This window comes from Oryzias latipes, chromosome 23, assembly GCF_002234675.1.
Source record: "Oryzias latipes chromosome 23, ASM223467v1".
In the NCBI taxonomy this organism is placed as follows: domain Eukaryota; kingdom Metazoa; phylum Chordata; class Actinopteri; order Beloniformes; family Adrianichthyidae; genus Oryzias; species Oryzias latipes.
In genome coordinates, this window is record NC_019881.2 from 23660805 (window position 1) to 23683421 (window position 22617).

At 52.1% G+C, this 22617-nt stretch overlaps 1 protein-coding gene across 2 annotated transcripts; it reads right to left on the bottom strand.

Annotated features, from left to right (window-relative positions):
• Positions 1–533: 533 nt before the first annotated feature.
• mansc1 (MANSC domain containing 1) lies at positions 534–17895 on the bottom strand. Of its 2 annotated transcripts, none has more exons than XM_011473696.3 (6): positions 8727–10052; positions 8263–8551; positions 6686–8001; positions 5329–5608; positions 5057–5197; positions 534–2962 (listed from the first exon to the last, which is right to left on the bottom strand). In XM_011473696.3, exons 4-6 carry the CDS (start codon positions 5576–5578, stop codon positions 2103–2105), a joined length of 1251 nt encoding a protein of 416 aa, XP_011471998.1. In that variant the 5' UTR covers positions 5579–5608; positions 6686–8001; positions 8263–8551; positions 8727–10052; the 3' UTR covers positions 534–2102. The 2 variants fall into 2 exon arrangements, with proteins under 2 accessions (XP_011471998.1, XP_011471997.1); XM_011473695.3 differs by lacking the exons at positions 534–2962; positions 5057–5197; positions 5329–5608 and adding exons at positions 10197–10721; positions 11837–11947; positions 17568–17895 and having other exon boundaries at positions 7489–8001; positions 8727–9730.
• Between the last annotated feature and the right edge of the window lie 4722 nt (positions 17896–22617).

A 22617-nucleotide genomic window follows, 5' to 3' on the forward strand; every position in this document is an offset into this window, starting at 1 on the left:
GCCCCCCCCTCGTGTTTTTTTCTTAGTTTACTTCACCTGTAATTACAGATTTTCTCATCATCACCTGATTTTCGGCATTTCGATCACATCAGTACTTCCGCCGGGACTTTCAGTGGTTTGCGCGCGCGCGCGCACACACTCATTAAAGATGAACCGTGTGTGTTTGTCTCTGTTTAGCCCACCCAGCATCAGACCTCCACCCCTCCTGAACTCCTCCGACTCCTTCAGAAATCAGGAGGAGTGCAGAAAAGTTACGCTGATCCAGAACCAGATCTTCTCCTGTACCTGGAAGCTTCGGGCGGCACGGTGGGGTAGTGGTTTGCACTCTAACTTGAAGGTTTTTCTGGTTCTTGCATGAGTAAATTCCTCCAGAAACAGGCTGCGTGGTGTGAATGTGTGGACCTGGGATGCAGCCCAGCTTCACCTGTCAGGAGCTGTGCGCGCTCCCGTGACCCCTTGAAGAGGGTTCTCATAATGGATGGAACCGCTCCAGGGTCAAAACCCGGTTTAATCCCCACAACAAAACGCAGAGCTTCCAAACGTATGCAAACGCTTTACTTCACAAAACAATATCAAAAAACACCATCCAGTAATCAGAGTACAGTGAAAGCACGTGACCGCTGCTGCCCCCTGCTGGAGGCCTCCGAAAGTCCTGCCTCTGTGCGTCACAGTGTGGCAGCAGAACCACGCAGGTCAGCTCCTTCCTGAGTTTCAGTCACAGTATTGCTGTAGCTTTGTTCTTCATCAGCCGACGAAGAACGAGGGGCCTTCCAGATCCCCCCCCCCCCCCCACACACACACACACACAGGTTCTCCTGGTCTCAGAGCTGCCAGTGGTGAAGACGGGGAGGCGGAGTCAAAGTGAGCGATGGTCCACAGAGGAGCGCGGCGGATGACCTTCAGCTCAGTGTGGAGACAGGAAGGTCACAGGATCAAAACTCCTCCTCAGTTCTGAGGAGTTTCTCAGCTAATGTCATCAAACCCTTTCAAAGCACAAACGACTCTTTAATAAAAGTTTGTTTTGTTTCATAAAAACATCTACGCTTTACTTTTAGTGTGAAATTATTAGAAATGTTCATCAAAAGTGAAACATGCTCCGTGGTCAAAATTCTCTAAGCGTAAAGACGGGAAATTGAAACTTCACGTCTGAAGTCGGCCGCCATGTGGATAGGTCAGAGGTCAGGAAGCAGCCCACCTGCTTTCCTCAGCAGCGTCCTGCGGCGAGTCCATCCCGCCGCTGCCGCTCCTTAAAACCTTCCTACCATTGAGTCCATCTTTACCTACAAGAGCCGACGTCGGTTCTTCAGATCCACCATGAAAGCAGTTTTTCTAAATAAATGTAAGAATTTGTTTTATTAATAAAGATCTCAGCTGACTGGCTCGTTATGGAAAACTGTTTTTCCCAACGAAAAATAAATGCGCTCTTATTGAAACTTTGATTCAGGTCTCATCTGAGTGGATTTAGGGGGCGGGGACCCTTCTGAGCACGCTCAGTCTGGAGGAGTGGCAAGGAGCTCTGATGCGGTGAAGGCGACCCCCCCCCCCCCGAAGCTCCAGAGCCGTGTACATCTGAACGTCACGTGTTCACATCCCGACGTTTTAGCCCAGAAGCAAACTCCATTCTTCAAACTGAGCATGCTCAGAACACGCCTGCTGCCCCCACCCAACGGTAAAGTGAATCCCCATGAATATGTGAACTACGTGTGACGAATACGGGTGGAGAAGCACAGCGTTCGTAGGTCAAGCTGGACTATGCTGAAAGGTGACTCAGCATTTATCAGCATGACTCAGTAGGTCAGCGTGCATTTCTATTTGAACTTCCTGTTCTAAGTCATAAGTGGACGACTGAAGTGAGTAAGAGCTCCGCCCCTTAACCATCTTAACATTTCTGTGCCATCCTCTCAGAGCAGGAAATGACATCACACCATGCTCTGAGCCGCGCCTCCAGACTGCAGATGGATTCTGGAAAATGGAACAAGAGCTTCAAGCTTATGTTGAAAGGTGGGCGGAGCCTGAGCAGGCCATTAGAACAGACCAATCAGAAGACCTCTGAAACAGCAAGCAAAGGACCCGGTTCTGAGAGCCCGGGCCCGGGACACTCCTCAGACCTCGTAGTGCAGGTCGTTAAGCTCCAGTCTGGTGTAGTGTCGTCTGTCAAAAGACTCCATCGCCTTACGACCTCCAACCGCCAGAGCCAGCGTGACCACAGCAAGCGCCACAACCATGAACGCCACCATGCCACTCTTCAGTGCTCCATGTACTACCGCTGTTTTCCCGTGGGCGGGGCTAGAGTTCTGGAGGACGTGGTTAGCCTGTACGGCCTCCTTTGGAACAATGATGAGACCTGCCGCTGGAGTCGCCCTCGTGGTTGACGACCCCATGGTGCTGAGACTCGCTGTGGTAGTGGAGGTAGGGGTGGTGGTTGTTGTAGGTGGAGGGTTTGTGGTTGAAGTGGTTGTAGCTGCAGCTGTTTTAGCTGGAATGCTTGTAGATGGAGTGGCAGTAGATTCGGGGGTTGTAGTTCCAGCTTGCAGCTTCGGGGTGTCAATGGTTCTCTGAGCCGCCAATGTAACCTCAGTTGGGACAGGAAGTGTTGTGGTGAAGCTCGGCTGTGGCTGAGCGGAGACACTGTGGGACTTTCCTTTCTTGGTGCTTTTGTTTTGCTTTCTGCTGGTTTTGTTTGGTCGTTTTGAGGTGAGAGTGGGGGCCAGAGACGCTGCCGTGGTTGTTGTTTTCGTGGTTGTTGCGGGCGGTGCAGTCACTGTGGACGTTGTGGCGATGATGACAGGTGGAGGTGCGGTGGTGGTGACGGGAGCCTGTGTGGTGGAGGTTGGTGTCACAGTTGTGGGTTTTTTTGTGGGTGTAGCTTTTGTGGTCAGTAGAAGTGTCGTGGTCAGAGGAAATGTGTTGGTTGCTACGGTCGTCATGGTAACAGGTCTCGGAGTTGGAGGATGAATCAAACCTGCAGGACGATACAAGAAGTGAAACTTTAACTTCCTGTTCGGGGAAGTCTTGCCACAAGGGGGCAGCAGAGATGTGAAAAAGTAAATGCTTCCTGGATGTCTAACACTCGGAATCACTCGTGGCTTTAAAGAAAGCTCCAGATGTTCTGGTGGATTTTTACAAATGGGAGTCAAACCATCAGGATAGTAAGCTGTTAACAACCCGGATTTCATGGAAACTTTAGCTTAGCATCAACCAAACTTCTCCTGTCAGAACCTGTGATTCTGCTCTGAGACGGGATGGAAAGATGGTTTCATGCATAAATCAGGAAAAAACAAAACTAGCTCAAACCCTGAGCTTTCACGTTAATAAAGATCTACGTTTAAAGCCTTTAGCGTGTTTAGAGCCTTTAGCGTGTTTAGAGCCTTTAGCGCGTTTAGAGCCTTTAGTGCGTTTAGAGCCTTTAGCATGTTTAGAATCTTTAGCGCGTTTAGAGCCTTTAACGTGTTTAGAGCCTTTAACGCGTTTAGAGCCTTTAGCGCGTTTAGAGCCTTTAGCGTGTTTAGAGCCTTTAGAGGCATAAACAAGTTTAGAGCCTTTGGCATGTTTAAAATCATTAGTGCGTTTAGAGCCTTTAACGCGTTTAGAGCCTTTGACGGGTTTAGAGCCTTTAGCGCATTTAAAGCCTTTAGCATTTTAAGAGCCTTTAGCATGTTTATAATCTTTAGCGCGTTTAGAGCCTTTGACGCGTTTAGAGCCTTTAGCGTGTTTAAAGCCTTTAGCGCATTAAGAGCCATTGGCGTGTTTAGAGCCTTTAGCACGTTTAGAGCCTTTAACGCGTGTAGAGCCTTTAGCGTGTAAACAGCCTTTAGCGTGTTTAAAGCCTTTAGCGCGTTGAGAATCTTTAGCGCGTTGAGAATCTTTAGCGCGTTTAGAGCCTTTGACACGTTTAGAGCCTTTAGCGTGTTTAAAGCCTTTAGCGCGTTTAGAGCCTATAGCATGTTTAGATTCTTTATGGTGTTTAGAATCTTTAGCGTGTTTAGAATCTTTTGCGTGTTTAGAGCCTTTAACGCGTTTAGAGCCTTTAACGCGTTTAGAGCCATTCGCGTGTTTAGAGCTGTTAGCACGTGTAGAGCCTTTAGTGCGTAGAGGCTTTAGCGTGTTTAGAGCCTTGACTCGCGCCGCCGACTGTCCGCCCGACTCCATCTGGATGAAACTCGACTGCTGGACTTTAAATATGTGGTTGTAGAGTTAGATAAGTAAATCCTCCTCTACGAGTTCTGGTAAATCAACTGTCCGTCCTGGGGGAGGATCCCTCCTTCATGTGGGCACCAATGAGGTTTCTTCGTTTTTTTCTGGAATCCGTTTTTTAGGAGTTTTTCCTCACAGAGAAGGAGGGTCTAAGGGGTGGGATGTCCAGTTTAGTTTAGTCTGGTAGTTCATTTTAGAATTTTCCTATTGAATTCTATGTATTCATGATCCTTTTGAGTTTATGTTTAACTTTTTCAATTACTGATCCGAAGCCCATCGACACGACTGTTGTTGTGAATTTGGGCTACAAATAAAGTTGAATTGAATTATCCCACTGATGCTTCCACATAAATGGCAAATGGCGTAGACTTATATAGCGCTTTTCTACCTACAAGGACAAAGCGCTTTACCGTCACACACACATTCACACACTGGTGGCCGCCTGCTCCCAAACACAGGCGCCCGCCTACCACCAGAGGCAAGGTGGTGTTCAGTGTCTTGCCCAAGGACACTTTGACTCATGGGCGTGCAAGGCGGGAATCGATCATGGGTCGACGGCCCTACCGCTACATCACGGCCGCCCCGTGGCGCAGCGGATCAACATAAAGGGTTCTTGGCCTGACAAACATTAGGTAGATCTTCAGAACCACCTAAGAAAACTGATGCTGAGTCTGGACCTTAACCAGAACTGACACTGGACCAGAACCAGCTTGGCGGAGGTGAGGAGTCACCCTCCTGGCTTAGCCCCTGCTTCTTCAGGAGAACCCTCCTCTGATTGGTCAAAGCTTTTGGACAACAGGAGCGTTTGGTGGTGATGTCATTAAACCAGGAGGCGGGGCTTCACAGTGGTGGACGTTCTCACCTTTGTAGATGTTGTAGGTGTTGATGCCGTCCTGAGCCTTCATGAGTGGGCAATCCTGCTCGCCGTCGCAGTGGAACAGGAAGCAGTTCTCCTCGCCGGCGGCTTTCTTTCCGTTGAACAGCACCATGTTGCACCGCGCGCCTGCAGGAACAGTGAGCTTGAGGCTGCTGACATCATTGGAGGGTGTGGTCCCTCCCACATGTGAGACGGGGGAGGGACTGCTTCCTCCAGAGCTCTGAGCTGTGGTCAAACTGGGCGGATGGGGCGCTCACCTGGACGGACCTCCTCCGAGCAGCAGGCCAGCACGCAGTCCCTCTCCGAGTGCACCAGCCGGGCGTCCATTGCCGCCACCGCCGTCCGGTTCAGCGCCGGCTGCAGGGCCATCGTGGCGCCCCGGTGCTGCCGGGAGAAGCACGTCTCCGATTCCAGAGCTGAAGCAGGAAGTGAGGTCAACATTACGAGGAGGACGCAGGCCAACCGTTGAAGCCCTGGTGTGGGTCTGCGGGTGGGGAGGGGGTCCATGGCTGCAGAGCCAGGCAAGGGGGGGCAGAGCTGCAGAGGAAAGAGTAAACCTTCACAGCAGAACAAAGACTCCGCCCACACCGGCGCCTCACATGGAGGCTTGGCCGACTTTTTCTTTTTTTCCACAGAACAGAAACCTAAAAATGGAAGCAGCTCCCAAAGGAGGCGCAGATCCATTTTTAGAGCTCCTCAAGGAGCTGGAGGAGAACTTCAGTGCAGTCGGGACGGAACCTCCCACTCTGGTGAGGGGGCGGGGTCAGGCCGCCATCACTGCCCAATTAGAACCTGCACTCATCGCGGTTCTGCTGGAACCCACCCTCGTCGGGTCTTGGGTCAGAGTTCACGAGTGACAGATGTTCCTCAGGACCTGATTATCTCGACCCAAATGCAGACATCAGAACAAAGTTGGACGGTTCTGATGGGCACACGGTCCATTACAGGCTTCTAGATGGTGTCTGGGGTGACTTCACACCAGGTCTGGATCTGAAGGGTCTGAACATCACAGGTCCAGATTTGAGCAGAACCACTCTGCTGTCCTCAGCATCTCTTCGTGCTGCGTTCACTGACCCTCTGATTAAAGAGTGCTGTGTCCTCGTGATCCTGGAGGACTGCAAAGAGACCGTCTTTCTGCTAAAGTGCAGAACTTTTGTGTGTGAAGACGGATTTGGACCACAGGAACCAGAACCAGAGCAGCGTCTCCTGCTGTCATTGTTGTGATGCTGGTGGAAGCAGGAGCTCGGGTCCGGAGTCAGGAGGAGAGCAGAACCTTCCGGCTCTGGATCAGCCGAGCATCGCGTGGGGTGGGGGTTACCCTAACAAAGGAGAACCCCCTCTCTGCCCCACATTCCATAATCACTCGTTTCTGACCCGGTTCTGATCTCTGAAACTGACAGTCCCGACTCCGTCTGGAGAGGCGGAATGTGGTCCACAGAACCTTCCGAGCCGGATCAGACTGGTTTTGACGTTTCACACGGACTGAGAACCTTTCTTTGGTTCCTCTCCTAATTCCTGAACGCGGTCCAGATTCGGGCTGAGCTTTGGGGCCGCAGGAGTTCTGCAGGAATGGACCGAGGTTCGAAAGCACCGATACCGGGATGAGGCGCTTACCTGAAGATCAGATGCGATCCGGTTCTCATGCGAAGCCTTCAAAAGGAAGGCTGAACCTGCACGCTCGGTTCGGTTCAGTTCGGAGCTCCCATTGTCCACCGCGCGCTGGACTGCGCTTTTCCCTCAACAGGTTCGGTTCCCAAAAAGATGCTCACTCGGGCGCAGAGGACCTCCGACACGGTTCCGTCCGGACCCGAACAGTCGCGATGTTTCTGCAGTCGGAACCAGCAACCCGTCCAACAGCAGTTCTACTCGCTGCCGCAGAATCTGCCGCGTCTCCCCGCCTGACCCATTTTCGTCTTTGTCCTCTGAGGGGGGGCGGGGGATGGACGAGCGCGCGCGAGGAGAGACGGAGGAAGAGCGCACGCGCGCCGCCTCCACCTTTACATAAGCGCTTTCTGGAGCCGTAGAACGCACGCGCTTGCACGTGCTCATCAATAATCGAAGATGAGACGTTCCTTGAGGCAGTACGGAAGCCCCACTGCGCCAAACAGAACGCGATTTAAAATCAAAATAAAAAACATTCAAAAACAAACGTAAGGAGCCGGAAAATAAGACTTTTTATGGAATCGTAGCCGGTCACTGGCGACACGTGACCAAGGTTCAGGTATGATTTATGTCCCGCGTTCAATATTTGACAACACGACCCGGTCCAACAGAACCAGCCTTGGACTGACCAACGCAGAAGTAAAACCAACAGCAAATCCCTCTGGAGAACCTCAGCAGGTCTTTTCTGACATCATCAGGAACAGGAGGAACATCTTCATGCAAACGTCTCCATGGAAACCAAATCCACCACTTGATGAACCATCAGAACAGATTTATTGTTCAGAACCGTAGAAAACGGACAGACAGTTTGAAGAACCCCTGGAACCGCTCTTCTTCTCTGATAAGTTTCAGGACCCGAACAGAACTTTCAGTACCAGAACAGAACTTTCTGCATCATCAGACTTGAGGCCGTTAAGCTGTTCTCATAGATTCAACCAAATCTGATAAAAGAAAACAACAAAAAAGTCTCAGAGTTCAACTCCTAAAATTCTACCAGAACCAGCAGAACTTTCTCAGCAGAGGCGGGTCTCGGGTCACAAATGTCCTCCTTGCTTTTGGCAGAAGCAGGCTTCCGTACTCTCCTCACACACGTCCCACTTCCTGTCCGACGCCGGCTCGCTCTTCATGTTGTCATTCTGCGTCCGCCATCTCCACGTCTCCCTGGGATCCAGGCCCGCTCCTCCTCCTCCTCCTCCTGCTGCTCTTCTTCGGACCTGCAGAGGATGAGGAGGAGTCTGGCTTCCTGGGGGGAGGGGGGGCTTCTTCCACTGTGGAGCAGACCGCCAACAGCATCAACAAACCCGGCTCTCCAGCAGCACCTTCAGCCCAGCCAGGTGTTCTGGTGAAAGGACTCATGGGAAAACGACGAACCCCCCCAACAGAATGCATGTCTGCCTACAGCCCCATCAGCTGGTACTCCTGTCCTGATGTGACCCTCCTCCACCATGAAAGCCTGTGTTGATGAAGGAACCAGCGTTACACATCCCCCCCCCCCCCCCCCCCCCCCCCCCCCCAGATGGGCTCCTCACCGTCCATGGCGGCCTTCTCCTGCTGCAGGTGCTGCAGCTGCTTCAGCAGCTTCCTCCTCTTCTTCCCGGACAGCGTGATGTTGGCCCTAGAACTGGACCTGCGGGGGGAGGAGCGGACATGAGCTCAGGTGGAGCTCAGGTGGAGCAGCGGGTGGAGCTCAGACCTTCTCTTCTTCAGGTGGTGCACCGTGATGAGCCCCCGGTCCACCACGGCCCCCACCACCCGGTGCTTCCTCCTCTTCTCGCGGGTCTGAACCCTCCGCCGCTTGAATAGATTCTTCGCGAGCTCCTGAAGAGGAAGGAGAAGAACCGGAAGCTCAGTCAGAGCCTCCACAGATCCCTCCACCAACACTCCCCCCCCCCGAGAAGAGCTCCAGCTCCCGACCGCACAGCAGTCCGTGAACGCCTCACCGGTTAACTTCACGAACTTTCACAAACGAACAGAGAAATTAGCGCTGTCTCACCGTCTTCGGTCTGTTTATTTTCCCTCCTGGGGGAGCCATGCTGCCAGAGTCCCTCACGTGGTTCCTCTACCTCTGCGTTTCCTTTTCCTGCACGTTCGGAGCTCTGTCGCCCCCTGGAGGCCATGGCAGAGCATGACAGCGCAAACCATTGGCTCATCAGAGGTCAGTGGCAGAAACGTGCAGACCCGTTTTAAGAATGACCTATGGCCTGTCCCGGACCTGCCTTCATATGTAGTGTTTCCACGGAATAATGTAGGTCAGTGAAGAACAGGAAAGCGCGCAGCATCGACTAGTTAAACGGGAACCAAAAGTCTAATTTCTCCTGTTCGTGTTTAACGCTGAGCAACACTGACATCTGTTGGACATCAGCGGGAACTGCAGCATCCACCAGACTGGATTCCAGTTTATGACTTTGCTTTCATCTCCCCTGTGTCCAAATCAATAACAAGTATAAAGTCTTTCATCTGCAAACCACTGATCAGAACCAGAACTCAGCTGAAGGAGATCCAGAACCTGAATGTCTGCTGCAGTTTCTTCTGTGATGAAGGAGGATGAAGCAGAGCAAGACAGCGGAGTGCAGAATGATCAAGTCACATGTTTAATCTGTTCAGTCAGTGCCAGAGTCAGGAACAAGCATGTGTGGTGGGGGTGGGGGGTCTGCTCTCAGTCTGGCGTCAGGAAATCACAAACCAGAAGGAGAACTTCAGCCAAACACAAACATGTCTAGGGTTGATATATTTATGTATTTAAAGTGCAATATAGTACAAAAATATAGAAGGTCAGCAGCTCCTCCATACATTTACAAAATAAATACACAACTTACACAAATAAATAACTGGGGTTAAACAAAAAGCCCCATAGAGCATCAATAAGACTTTAATCAGATTCAGTTATATTTAGAATATTTACAAACAATAAATATTTTTTGATTTCTTTCCAAACAATCACAATCACAGACAGCTGTATCGTGAGCATTTAGGAGTCCACTGCGGCATCCAGCCATTCTGCAACACAGACAGGTGAGACACACAGGTGAGACACACAGCAACTCTAAAAAATTTAATTGTAATCCGTATCAATATTACTAAGCTTTGCTTTCTTTGTCTTTTTTAATTTATTTGGAAGTATTGGTAGTATTTATTTTTTCTTTGTAACGCATGTGAATCTGCAGCCACAGCCTTTGGTGTAATTCCTCTGACGGCCACAGGAGGTCACTAATAAGCCACACATGAACAATCGACTACATTTTGATATAGAAAAAACGTTTTTCATCATGTCTTTTTTTTCAATGAGGTCTTTTATTATTAATCCTGAAGCTGGTTGTTAAATTTGACATTTTTAGCACAACTGTTTGTGTCTGGTGATCATTTGTTAAAGGACGTTAAGGCGTTCCTCTAAACTGTTGGGCTTCCTGTGGAAATCGAATGTTCCTGCAGAAGCAGGGGGGCGGGGTCACCTGTGCAGACTCACCTGTGTCAGAGGCTGACAGGGTTTCAGAGCAGCGCCCTCTGCAGGCCGAGCAGAGACCTCCACTCCAGCTGGAGGCCACTCCCACTTTCTTCCTCCCACCTCCTGCCCAGCGAACGGGCCCTCCTCTTCCTCTTCTCCCCCTCCCTCCTCCGACTGGACCTCCCCTTCTTCCTTTTCTTCCCAGGCACCTTCATCACGCCGTCCTTGTAGGTCTGGGACTTGTTGGTCTCCTGCGGAAGGTTGGTTCCCTCCTCCTCTTCCAGCTGGAAGCCGATGGGGAGGTTCTTGACTCCTCCTCCTGAGGGGGGTTTGGAGAGCAGGGTGCTGCCGGTGGTGCTTGGGTTGATGCCGAGGCCCACCCCTGGCAGCCCGCCGCCGCCTCCCGTCACCGTCCGGACCGGGAGGTCCCGGATCTCGGCCGTGTGGACCACGTCCAGGAGCTCCTGCAGCCACAGGCGGCGCCGGAAGTCCTGCAGCGTCCGGCTTTTGTCGTGCATAAGCTGAGTGTGCGTCACCGAGCGCCTCCTGCAGGAGCAACAAAAACACAGAGGGAGGAGTCAGTCATGATCTGAAGGAGGTCCCGGCTGTGGATGACCTTCTGGGTCATGGTGAAGGTCATCCATTATGTTTCATTGAGGGAGGAGGTTCCAGAGCAGAACCCGCCTGCTTCATCACTTTGCTCCGCCTCTCATGTGTTGTTACAGAAGCTCCTCTATAAAAACAGACCCAATGTTGGGTCCTCTGTCCAGGTTTACTCCTCCTCTCCTTTCATCAGATAATAGTCTTTAAATTATCTGACCCAGTGACGACCCCGGAGCTTCTTCAGGGTCCGGTTTCGGTGGAGGAGGTGCAGCAGCATCTCACATTCATGGACAAAGCTCCACTCCAAAATCTGACACAGTTACAGTCTGAGGTCCAAATGGGACAGAAGCAAACAGAACCAGACTGGTCCTGGTCGCTATTAGAAGGTCAGTCCCGTTCAGCCACACTTCCACAGGAATGGCCCCCGTCTCTGTGAGTTTGTCTCCTGAAATCTGTGGAGGGTCAGTGAACGCAGCATGAAGACTGTTGTCATAGACCGCAGATCTGATCCAAAGGTTTCTCTCCATCCAGAACTAGAACCTGAGTAGAACAGAACCTATGACAATGGCGGAGCTGAGGTTTCCAACGGACCGTGAAGCTGTCACACCTGCAGAAGATGGAGAATACTCCACCCAGCCACAAGGGGGCGCCGCATGCACAGAGGATCAGAGCTCCAGGCTCTGCCCAGACACAGACCAGACTAAACCCTGTACGTGCTGAGTAACAGCTGGGGGGGGGGGGGGGGGGCAGGTACAGCTGCTGAAGGGGGCAAAGGTCAAATGAGTGCTGGGAGGTGTCTCATGTTCTGTGTTCCCCTCAGGATAGTGGGGGGGTCCCAGAGGTCACCACCTCCACCGCAAACAGAAGAGCCGCCGACACCAACCTGAACAAATTCTGATCAAAGCAACTTCCCTATACCCCCCCTCCCTCAAAAATGTGGAAACAGCGCTGAGATCTGGCCTGGGGAGTTATGCGGGGAAGCTTGGCACAGCAACAGTGATGTGCGCCTTTGGTTGGGGGGACTGGAGATGTTATGGGTTTGGGGGGGCCAAACTCACGTTCTGCCGCTCACAGCGTCCACGGGGCGTCCGTCATGAGGAACCGGGGAGCAGAGCAGGAACACCGCCAGGCAGCAGCGCTGCAGAACCCTCCTGGACAAGAACATGGTCCTGAAAGAAACCGAGGAGAACCTGAGGAGAACCACAGGAGAACCAGAGAAGAACCACAGGAGAACCTGAGGAAAACCACAGGAGAACCACAGGAGAACCACAGGAGAACCAGAGGAGAACCTGAGCAACCACAGGAAAACCTGAGCAACCACAGGAGAACCAGGGAAGAACCGAGACCGAGATGAGGACCCCCCCAGGAAATATCCGCTCCTCCTCGGGGCAGAAGTCCGTCTGCAGCCTCCGAGGGCCTCCTCCCTGCCAGCTGTGAGCAATGCAGCTGGAGGAGGGGGGCAGCTGGAAGGTGGCGCTCTGCCTCAGAGACTGAAGATTTGAAGAAACTTTAAAATCTGCCTCCATGTTTTCCATGAAACCAAACTACAAACTTTGACAGGCCGAGTCTGCGCAGCTGCACAGTAAACAAGTGTCGCAAACGAGCATCGTAAACGAGAGTTGTAAACGAGAGTCGTAAACGAGCGTCGCAAACGAGCGTCGTAAACGAGAGTCGTAAACGAGCGTCGCAAACGAGTGTCGTAAACGACCGTCGCAAACAAGCGTCGCAAACGAGTGTCGTAAACGAGCGTCGCAAACAAGCGTCGCAGACAAGTGTCGCAAATCAGTGTCGCAAACGAGCGTCGCAAACAAGTGTCGCAAACGAGCGTCGCAAACAAGTGTCGCAAACGAACGTCGTAAACAAGCGTTGCAGACAAGTGTCGCAAATCAGTGTCGCAAACGAACGTCGTAAACGAGCGTTGCAGACAAGTGTCGCAAACAAGCGTCGCAAACGAACGTCGTAAACGAGCATCGCAAACGAGCGTCGTAAACGAGAGTCGTAAACGAGCGTCGCAAACGAGTGTCGTAAACGACCGTCGCAAACAAGCGTCGCAAACGAGTGTCGTAAACGAGCGTCGCAAACAAGCGTCGCAGACAAGTGTCGCAAATCAGTGTCGTAAACGAGCGTCGCAAACGAGCATCGCAAACGAGCGTCGTAAACGCGAGTCGTAAACGAGCGTCGCAAACGAGTGTCGTAAACGAGTGTCGTAAACGACCGTCGCAAACAAGCGTCGCAAACGAGTGTCGTAAACGAGCGTCGCAAACAAGCGTCGCAGACAAGTGTCGCAAATCAGTGTCGTAAACGAGCGTCGCAAACGAGCATCGCAAACGAGCGTCGTAAACGCGAGTCGTAAACGAGCGTCGCAAACAAGCGTCGCAAACGAGTGTCGTAAATGAGCGTCGCAAACAAGCGTCGCAGACAAGTGTCGCAAATCAGTGTCGCAAACGGGCGTCGCAAACAAGTGTCGCAAACGAGCATCGCAAACAAGCGTTGCAGACAAGTGTCGCAAATCAGTGTCGCAAACGAACGTCGTAAACGAGCGTTGCAGACAAGTGTCGCAAATCAGTGTCGCAAACGAGCGTCGTAAACGAGAGTCGTAAACGAGCGTCGCAAACGAGCATCGCAAACAAGCGTTGCAAACAAGTGTCGCAAATCAGTGTCGCAAACGAGCGTCGCAAACAAGCGTCGCAAACGAGCGTCGCAAACAAGCGTCGCAAACGAGCGTCGCAAACGAGCGTTGCAAACGAGCGTCGCAAACGAGCATCGCAAACGAGCGTTGCAGACAAGTGTCGCAAATCAGTGTCGCAAACGAGCGTCGCAAACAAGTGTCGCAAACGAGCATCGCAAACAAGCGTTACAGACAAGTGTCGCAAATCAGTGTCGCAAACGAACGTCGTAAACGAGCGTTGCACACAAGTGTCGCAAATTAGTGTCGCAAACGAACGTCGTAAACGAGCGTTGCAGACAAGTGTCGCAAATCAGTGTCGCAAACGAACGTCGTAAACGAGCGTTGCAGACAAGTGTCGCAAATCAGTGTCGCAAACGAGCATCGCAAACAAGCGTTGCAGACAAGTGTCGCAAATCAGTGTCGCAAACGAGCGTCGTAAACAAGCGTCACAAACGAGCGTCGCCAACAAGTGTCGCAAACGAGTTTAACAAAAGACCATCGTAAACAAGCATCGTAAACGAGCGTTGCAGACAAGTGTCGCAAATCAGTGTCGCAAACGAACGTCGTAAACGAGCGTTGCAGACAAGTGTCGCAAATCAGTGTCGCAAACGAACGTCGTAAACGAGCGTTGCAGACAAGTGTCGCAAATCAGTGTCGCAAACGAACGTCGTAAACGAGCGTTGCAGACAAGTGTCGCAAATCAGTGTCGCAAACGAACGTCGTAAACGAGCGTTGCAGACAAGTGTCGCAAATCAGTGTTGCAAACGAGCATCGCAAACAAGCGTTGCAGACAAGTGTCGCAAATCAGTGTCGCAAACGAACGTCGTAAACGAGCGTTGCAGACAAGTGTCGCAAATCAGTGTCGCAAACGAGCGTCGCAAACAAGCGTCGCAAACAAGCGTCGCAAACAAGCGTCGCAAACGAGCGTCGCAAACAAGCGCCGCAAACGAGCATCGCAAACGAGCATCGCAAACAAGCGTTGCAGACAAGTGTCGCAAACGAACGTCGTAAACGAGCGTTGCAGACAAGTGTCGCAAATCAGTGTCGCAAACGAGCGTCGTAAACGAACGTCGTAAACGAGAGTCGTAAACGAACGTCGTAAACGAGAGTCGTAAACGAGAGTCGTAAACGAGCGTCGTAAACGAGCGTCGCCAACAAGTGTCGCAAACGAGTTTCACAAAAGACCGTCGTAAACAAGCGTCGTAAACAAGCGTCGCAAACAAGCGTCGCAAACGAGCGTCGCAAACAAGCGTCGCAAACGAGCATCGCAAACGAGCATCGCAAACAAGCGTTGCAGACAAGTGTCGCAAACGAACGTCGTAAACGAGCGTTGCAGACAAGTGTCGCAAATCAGTGTCGCAAACGAGCGTCGTAAACGAACGTCGTAAACGAGAGTCGTAAACGAACGTCGTAAACGAGAGTCGTAAATGAGAGTCGTAAACGAGAGTCGTAAACGAGCGTCGTAAACGAGCGTCGCCAACAAGTGTCGCAAACGAGTTTCACAAAAGACCGTCGTAAACAAGCGTCGTAAACAAGCATCGTAAACGAGCGTTGCAGGCAAGTTTCGCAAACGATTGACGCAAATGAGCGTCACAAATGAGTGCTCAGCGATTTTTGAGTTCATGTCAGAGTTCATGTCATTTTGATCAATGAACAGACAAACTGGTGGAAATGACGGCAAAGACAGGAAGTCTTGTCTGATTGAATCTGGATTCTAATCTCTGGACCCTACAGATGTTCCTGTGCCCTCCGGCTCTCAGCTCCTGAATGTTCCTCCTTTCTGGACTGATCGTCTGATCCTGTTGGCGTTTCCTGTCAGACGCCATCGTCCTCGCTCTAAACATCACTTTTAGGCGTTTTAAGATTTCAAACTTAATGGGATGAGAGCCTGGAGGAGGTGAATCAGTGTGGATAAACAAACACGGTTCTAACATTCAGGTTCCTCAGCGTTCTTCCTTCTGCAGCTGCTAGCTTCCAGCTCCCCACACAGATCTGATTTGAGGAATCTGATCCCATGGAGCTCATGCTGACTCAGCAGGAAACCACTGCTGTCTGAGGATGAAACGGCGGCAGTCTGAGGAGCCGGGACCACCAACGCTCCCACAGATCCGCTCCCTGTGCGCCGCGGGTTCAGCTCGCAGCTGCACACGGCAGGAAATGAAATGAAGCTGTCTTCGCTAACTCATCACTCCTTTCTTCTCATCAGCCTCTTCATCTCTTATGACAGCTTCGGTAAACGCAGGAGCTCGGGACGGAGCCGGGTCAAGTCCAGAACATCTGAAAACACCTGAAAACCCGCAGAACGTTGCTGTTTGCTTGAGGTCTCCACACATCCTCATTGTGGTTCTCCAGAAACTTGAGAACCGCCCGGTTCCACGACAGTCATGAAACTGAGGCTGGTTCTGTTCCATCATTGACACAAAGCGTCACAGGAACATCTCCACATGTTCTTGATGGTGGAACCGCACCACCTCTAGCAGACTGCAGTGAGTCACAGCCCCCCCCCCCCCCCCCAACACATGGTTCCATCAGACGGAAAGTCCAGAACAGCGGGTCTGACCCGGATGATGAATGATGCAGGCATCCCCGTGAAGCTGCAGTCATCCATGCATCACGTCTGGAAATGAGTTTCATACATGAAAGCACTTCCTGTTTTTAACCCTTTGTTCCAGCAGAACGTCTGTCAGGTTCCAACTGGAGAGAATCGGTGAGCCGACGTTCCAGAGGTTGTGAGTTTTGTCCCCTTTCCTGCACCGTACTCCTCTGCAGGGGGATGCTCACTTTCTGAACCTGCTCACCATCACCGGATCGCCGCTTTTAGGCCCTTTTAGGCCCCGCCCTCTCCGAGGAGGTCCTGTATTCTCAACTGGAAAGAACAGAAAGGCCTGGTTCTGAGGAGAACCCTCAGAGCTCCGGGTTTCTGGAGTTCTGAGTCGGGTTGCAGAACTGCAGGACTGGGCAAAACTGGAGAAAATGTGGAACCTTCATAGGGAGGTTCTGCTGGAATATCCCGGTCAGAACCTTCCCCCAGACTGGGGAGTGTTGTGGAGAGAACTTTAGTGAGACCACAGGTTCTAACCAGAACCTGGCCCTCCCTCCTAATGAGGGATTTCTAAAGCAGTAGCGTTGAACCGGTTCTCTTGGGAGCAGCAGTGATGTTCCCCTGGTTCTGAGCACGCTGCAGCTTCTTGAAGACGGACACACGCAGATCCATCAGGACCGGTTCTGAAGCTGATGGATATCCAGGACATTTGAGAACATGGAAACCAGTTGGAGGAGTACGGAACATCCCATCCGGAGCCGCGGTTCCTGCAGAGAACCAGGTTTTTCCCGTCTTGGTGGAGAACTGATGTTTCCCATCAGAACAGAGTGAGATGAAGACGAGGATGACTTCTGAGCTTCGTCTCCTTGAAGGTTCCTGACATTCACAGAAATGGAACGTTGTTTCTTTGTTCTAGATTGAGACTTTTGCTCCAGTAATTCTAAAGAATAGAGTCTAAAGAACATTTAAGAAGGTGGTGGGGGGGGCGTTTAGATATTTTTCTGGAGACGACAGAAACTTCTGGCAGATCTCCTCAGAGTTCTTGTGGGTCTTAAGGTTCAGATTTTCTCCGAACCTTCAGTTCTGAGGTTTTACCTTCAACCCAGAACGTGCGACCACGATGGATCATTCCGCCTTGACGCTGTTCGGAGGGGAACCACACGACAACCCGAGGAATTTCTCCAGAACCCAACGTGAATCCAATTCTCTGCAGGAACAGGTGATCCAAATGACCACAAACCTGAGGTTTCTGAGCAGAACCAAAGGAAATGAGAACTCTTGATCATTTAGAGAACTTTGAAGCCGGGACTCCTCTGACATCACGGCGATGGCGTCCTGAAGATCACCTGCCTGGACCGGGCCGGTATCAGAACCTGCTTTCATCTGCAGACATTTCTGTCAGGTTCAGAACATGACGGAACCACAAACCCCGTCTCTGAAAGCCGCCTCAGTTCTGCTCAGCAGCAGAACCTCCGGTCCAAACTCCCAGAACCTTTCAGTTTCCTCCAAACACAGACCTGACCCTCACAGAACCACAGAGCAGCACCTCACACGTGCACACACACGTGCACACACTCACCTGTGTCTGCACCTCCTGGCTTCTTCTGGTTGGGGGGGTCGTCTTGTGCTGCTCCTCTGAGCAGAACCTTCTGCATCTGCCGGGGTTGGGCTGAGAAAGCCTTTTAAAGGCGGAGAGCCCTCCTGCTTACATCATCACCCCCCCCTCTCAGACGCCGCCTGAATGGATGGATTTACTCACTATCTGCCCCCACGCCCACTCGCCCCCTCCCTCTGTGTCAGGGAGGGAGCCTCAACCCACAGCCTGGACCCGGCTCTGCGGCGTGTTCGGGTCCGAGGCAGAACTTTGTGGACTGCTTCAGGTTGTTTACCCCCCCCCGTGACCTTTTCGGGGCAGATGACTGTTTGCTGATGGAAGCAGCTGGTGGCTGCAGTGTTTTCGTCAGCGTTTCATTTTGCCCCCCCCCCCCCCCCCCCCCCGCTGTCAGACACAAGTGGGAGGAGCTAACAGAAAAACAGCTCTAAAGCACGCTGCCTTGTTTGCCCCCCCCATAGAAAAGCAGAGCCCCCGCTCAGAGCGTCTGTGTTCAGCAGGTCTGCGGCTGTGAGGACGGCGTCATGCAGGAGAAGCGCCACATGTGCAGATGTTTCCAGCTGCAGATACAAAGGTACAGAACCTCAACAAGGAGACAGGGGACCGCTGAGGAACGCTGAGGAACTCATGGTTCTCCTGTTTACGCTGAACATGTGGAGCTCATTAGACACAGTGAAGAAAAGAACATTAAACGCAGAATCTCACGCTCAAAGACAGAAAGTCATGAAGGAGGCCAGATGTTTGTCCTCTTCTCCAGTGAGAGTGGAGATCCCGTCCTCCAGAGAACGCCAGCGTTTGTGTTCCACTCTGTTGGGGTTAGAACCATATCAGGCCTCTAGAGGATCCAGAACATCCAACTTTTACTGCAGGGAGCAGAAAGTTCCTGCTTTAAACTGGGTCATAATTAAAAACTTTATAAACAAGAACAAATGAAACAACTGTAGGTGAGATTCTCAGTCCAAACTGTCTCCTGGCCGCTGGAGAACCGTCTCTCCAATCGAATGGGTTTTTGGTCAGAACGCCGGTCATCACAGGATCTTTGATGGGAACCATGAGGAGCTAAAATCCTAAAATCCTTTCATTTTCTCAGAAATCATCATTTCGTCTTCTGGATGAATTCTGGTTCTGTTTACTGACCCGGAACCAGTTTTCTGTGGAACACAGCGCTCAGAAATGTGTCCAGATGTTTGACATGTTTTGGGGGATTATGGGTAATGTAGTCAGTATCCTGGTGGAGTGCATCAAAATAATGAAGCAAAAACGTTAAATGTTGTTTGACATTTTTGTTACAACTGAACAGTGTTGATCCTTGTTGTCAATAAAGTTTTATTATTCGTCGTGTTCATCGTCTGTGTCAGAGTGGTGTGTGTTATGCGTTCACTCTTCACTCACAGACGATCCTAACCCCTTAATGTTTCCTGCCCGGGGGGAGTGAGGGTGGAGTGGGGGGTTTATTAGCCAATATCAGCAGCCCCCCCCCCCCCCCCCCCCCCCGACTTCTAAGCTAAGCAGAAGCTGCAGAGCATTACTGCAGGCGTCTTTATGAAGTGTTAGAAGATACATGACAAAACAACCGCGGAGCTCCGTCCACATCAGGAGACCTTTCAGGACCCAGAGATGCTCTGTGATACTGACGGATGCTGGCGGATGCCGGCAGATGCTGGCAGATGCCGGCAGATGTTGGCAGATGCTGGCAGATGCCGGCGGATGCTGGCGGATGCTGGCAGATGCCGGCAGATGTTGGCAGATGCTGGCAGATGCTGGCGGATGCTGGCAGATGCTGGCAGATGCCGGCAGATGCTGGCGGATGCTGGCGGATGCCGGCGGATGCCGGCGGATGCCGGCGGATGCTGGCAGATGCTGGCAGATGCCGGCGGATGCTGGCGGATGTTGGCGGATGCCGGCAGATGCCGGCAGATGTTGGCAGATGCTGGCAGATGCTGGCGGATGCCGGCAGATGCCGGCAGATGCCGGCAGATGCTGGCAGATGCTGGCAGATGTTGGCAGATGTTGGCAGAGGTTGGCGGAGGCTGGCGGAGGCTGGCGGATGTTGGCAGATGCTGGCAGATGCTGGCAGATGCTGGCGGATGTTGGCGGATGTTGGCAGATGCTGGCAGATGCTGGCAGATGCTGGCGGATGTTGGCAGATGCTGGCAGATGCTGGCAGATGCTGGCGGATGTTGGCGGATGTTGGCAGATGCTGGCAGATGCTGGCAGATGCTGGCGGATGTTGGCGGATGTTGGCGGATGCAGGCAGATGCTAAGGGGGCCGTCCCGGCGTGCAGCTTCGCTCGCCTTCAGGTTCCCTCCGCTTCAGTCGTCCTCACAGAGTAAAGAACGGCGGTTCTGCTGGGAGGATCCGGTGGAACATGAACTAGGTGATGCTCAGAGAATGTCAGAGTCTGGTTAGCTACCGCGGAGACCCCCCCGTGACGTCCCCCCCGTGACGTCCCCCCCGTGACGTCCCCCTCCACACTGTCTGTTGGTTTTTCTGGTTTCTGCCTCAAAGCTCATGATTGAACACAAAGTTTTTGCAGATCCCTCCAGCCTCATCCTGGATCCATTGCAAGGATCTGCAATCTGCACGGGGGGTGTTGGTCTTTGTGAAGGGGGGTGTGTGTAGAGAAGTTCTGGCAGCCCTTTATTTATACTTAAACTATGAATGTTCAAAAGGATAACTGTACAGAATAAGAGAGTTTTGGTGGTTCAGTCAAACACGAATGATGCAACCTCTGTGAACAACACCTCTCTGGCTCCGCCCCCTGCCCCCCAACAGTGGAGGAGTCACATCTGACTCTAATTTCAGGTTTGGCTCAGAAACACGATGGAGTCTGATGCCTCCGAAAGGCCTTCAGCACACGTTCAGACTTCAGATTCCACACAGAAGTTAGTCAATCAGCCCCCCTCTCCCACCCCACCCCCCCACCCCCCCCGTGTTTAGGGGGCATCTGGACCCCCCAGGCATCAGATGAAGGAGAGGCTGCTGGAAAAGCATTAAGCTGGATTCAGCTTTTCTAGTGACGGGAGTGTTGACAGGCGGAGCAGAGAGGAAGACAGTCTGTCCCAGTCCGACCTGCCCCCCCATCCTGATCTGTTCGGGGGAGGGGGGTACAAGGATCATCAGGTTTTTTGTTCGTCAGTACAACAAAAAAACAAATTGAGTTCAATTCAATTCAATTTTATTTGTAGCCCAAATTCACAACAACAGTCGTGTCGATGGGCTTCGGATCGGTAATTGAAAAAGTAAAACATAAACTCAAAAGGATCAAGAATCCATAAAATTCAATAGGAAAATACTAAAATGAACTAACTGACTAAACTAAACTGACATCACACCCCTCAGACCCCCCTTCTCTGTAAGGAAAAACTCCTTAAAAAACGGATTCCAGAAAGAAAGAAAGAGGCCTCAGGGGGGTCCACAGTGTCCTGGACCATCCCAACGTACATCACTGCATCATCTGCAAACAGTTTTCCCACCACAGACTTTAAGCCCCTCCCACAAGGAAGGCCATGGTCTTTCAAAATGGATGTTCCACCTGGCCTTTAAAATCATTGAAACATTGAGGGGGTCATCAGTCTGAACACCTGACTCTACCTATCTTCCATTTGGAGGTGTGTGTGTGTGTGTGGGGGGGGGGGGGGTCTCAGAACCCACAGGCTGACGTGAGGCTGAAGGAGAGCAGGAGTCACGGGGAACCTGAGCCTGCAGGACGTCAGGTGATTCCGGCTGAATTCCTCAGATTAGGAGAACGAGCTGACCTGAGACCAACCTTTGTGGTAACAGGACGAAACCTGGAGAGCCGTTGCTTCTCCTCTGTGTGAGCTGTAGATAAAGGCCGCTCCGGTGGGGGCGTCATTCAGCCGTCACTCGCTGGACAAAGGAGGCCGGCCTTATCTGCAGCGGCTCTGTTTGCCAGATACTGAGGAACATGTTGTTGAGGCCTGGCGGGCCGCAGAACACGGAGAAGACTGAGAAACAGAAACGCAGCAGTCCGGAACTGTTCCTGCAGCTCAACTCCACTCTCACCTGGACAGAGGGGCGGAGTCTCAAACAGACTCTCCAGGGTTTGGGCTGAAGGGATCCGAGCATTTCTCCAGACTCACAAATGTGCTGCAGAGACGCAGAAGCTCCGCCCCCAACGCAAAGATACCCAGAACATTTAATCATGATATTCAGCCACCTTAAAAAGGGGAGGGGTCACTCATCTGCGGTTACATAATGCATAAACACGGAGCTGTCAATCTAACCTTCAGAATAAAGGTTATTTTAGCATAAAAAGATCTTTTATTTTGAAAACCTCTCGCTGTTTGCAGCAGAGAGCCAGTCTTGCAACGTTCCCAGTGTTCGGAGGAAAAAGTCTGGAGGCTTCCTGCCTGCAGTCTGAGCGGAAAAGGTCGGAACTTCCTCCACTGGGATGATTCCGCTCCATCGGCTGTTCCTAACCGATGCCGTGACCGATGCCGTAACCCATGCTGGGACCGATGGCGTGACCGATGGCGCCGTCGTCCATGTCGTGCTGCTCACGGCGTTTGAAGCTCCACATGTGTTCTCATCTAAAACCGCCTGTTTGTTCATGTGACGGGGGCTGCTGACCTCCTGACCTCGGTGGGTTTCACCTGTTAAAGCTAACACCCCCCCTGGTTTTCGGGGGGGTTGGGTCCTCGGGTCCTCTCAAAACTGCTGATCAAGGGGGGGGGGGCTTTTGGGCAGCTTTGCCCCGCGACCCCCCACACCCAGGGTAACCATGAACTGGCGACCCAAAGACCAACCAGATGACTTCCAGACCGAAACCTGTTCAGAAACCAGATGAGTACATTGGGTAACCACTGGGGGGTTCTGAGATGCATCCCAGCAGGATGTGGACTCAGCTGGTCTGAAGGATCCGCATCAGGAACCCCGGGTCTCCTCCTGAACCTCCTGTCGGAGCTCCTTCCTCCATCAGGAGTTCCCCTCTGGAAAGATGGAAACGAGATTCTGACAGAGGAGGAGCTCTGAAGGCTCCTGCCCCCCCAAAAG

Excerpts from the sequence above, each read along its gene's own strand:
- mansc1 (XM_011473696.3), bottom strand. The coding sequence starts at position 5,578 with ATGGACCCCCTCCCCACCCGCAGACCCACACCAGGGCTTCAACGGTTG. Across the intron at positions 5,198-5,328 it reads CTCGGAGGAGGTCCGTCCAG|GCGCGCGGTGCAACATGGTG; the intron begins GTGAGCGCCCCA and ends CTGTTCCTGCAG. Across the intron at positions 2,963-5,056 it reads CACCTACAACATCTACAAAG|GTTTGATTCATCCTCCAACT; the intron begins GTGAGAACGTCC and ends ATCGTCCTGCAG.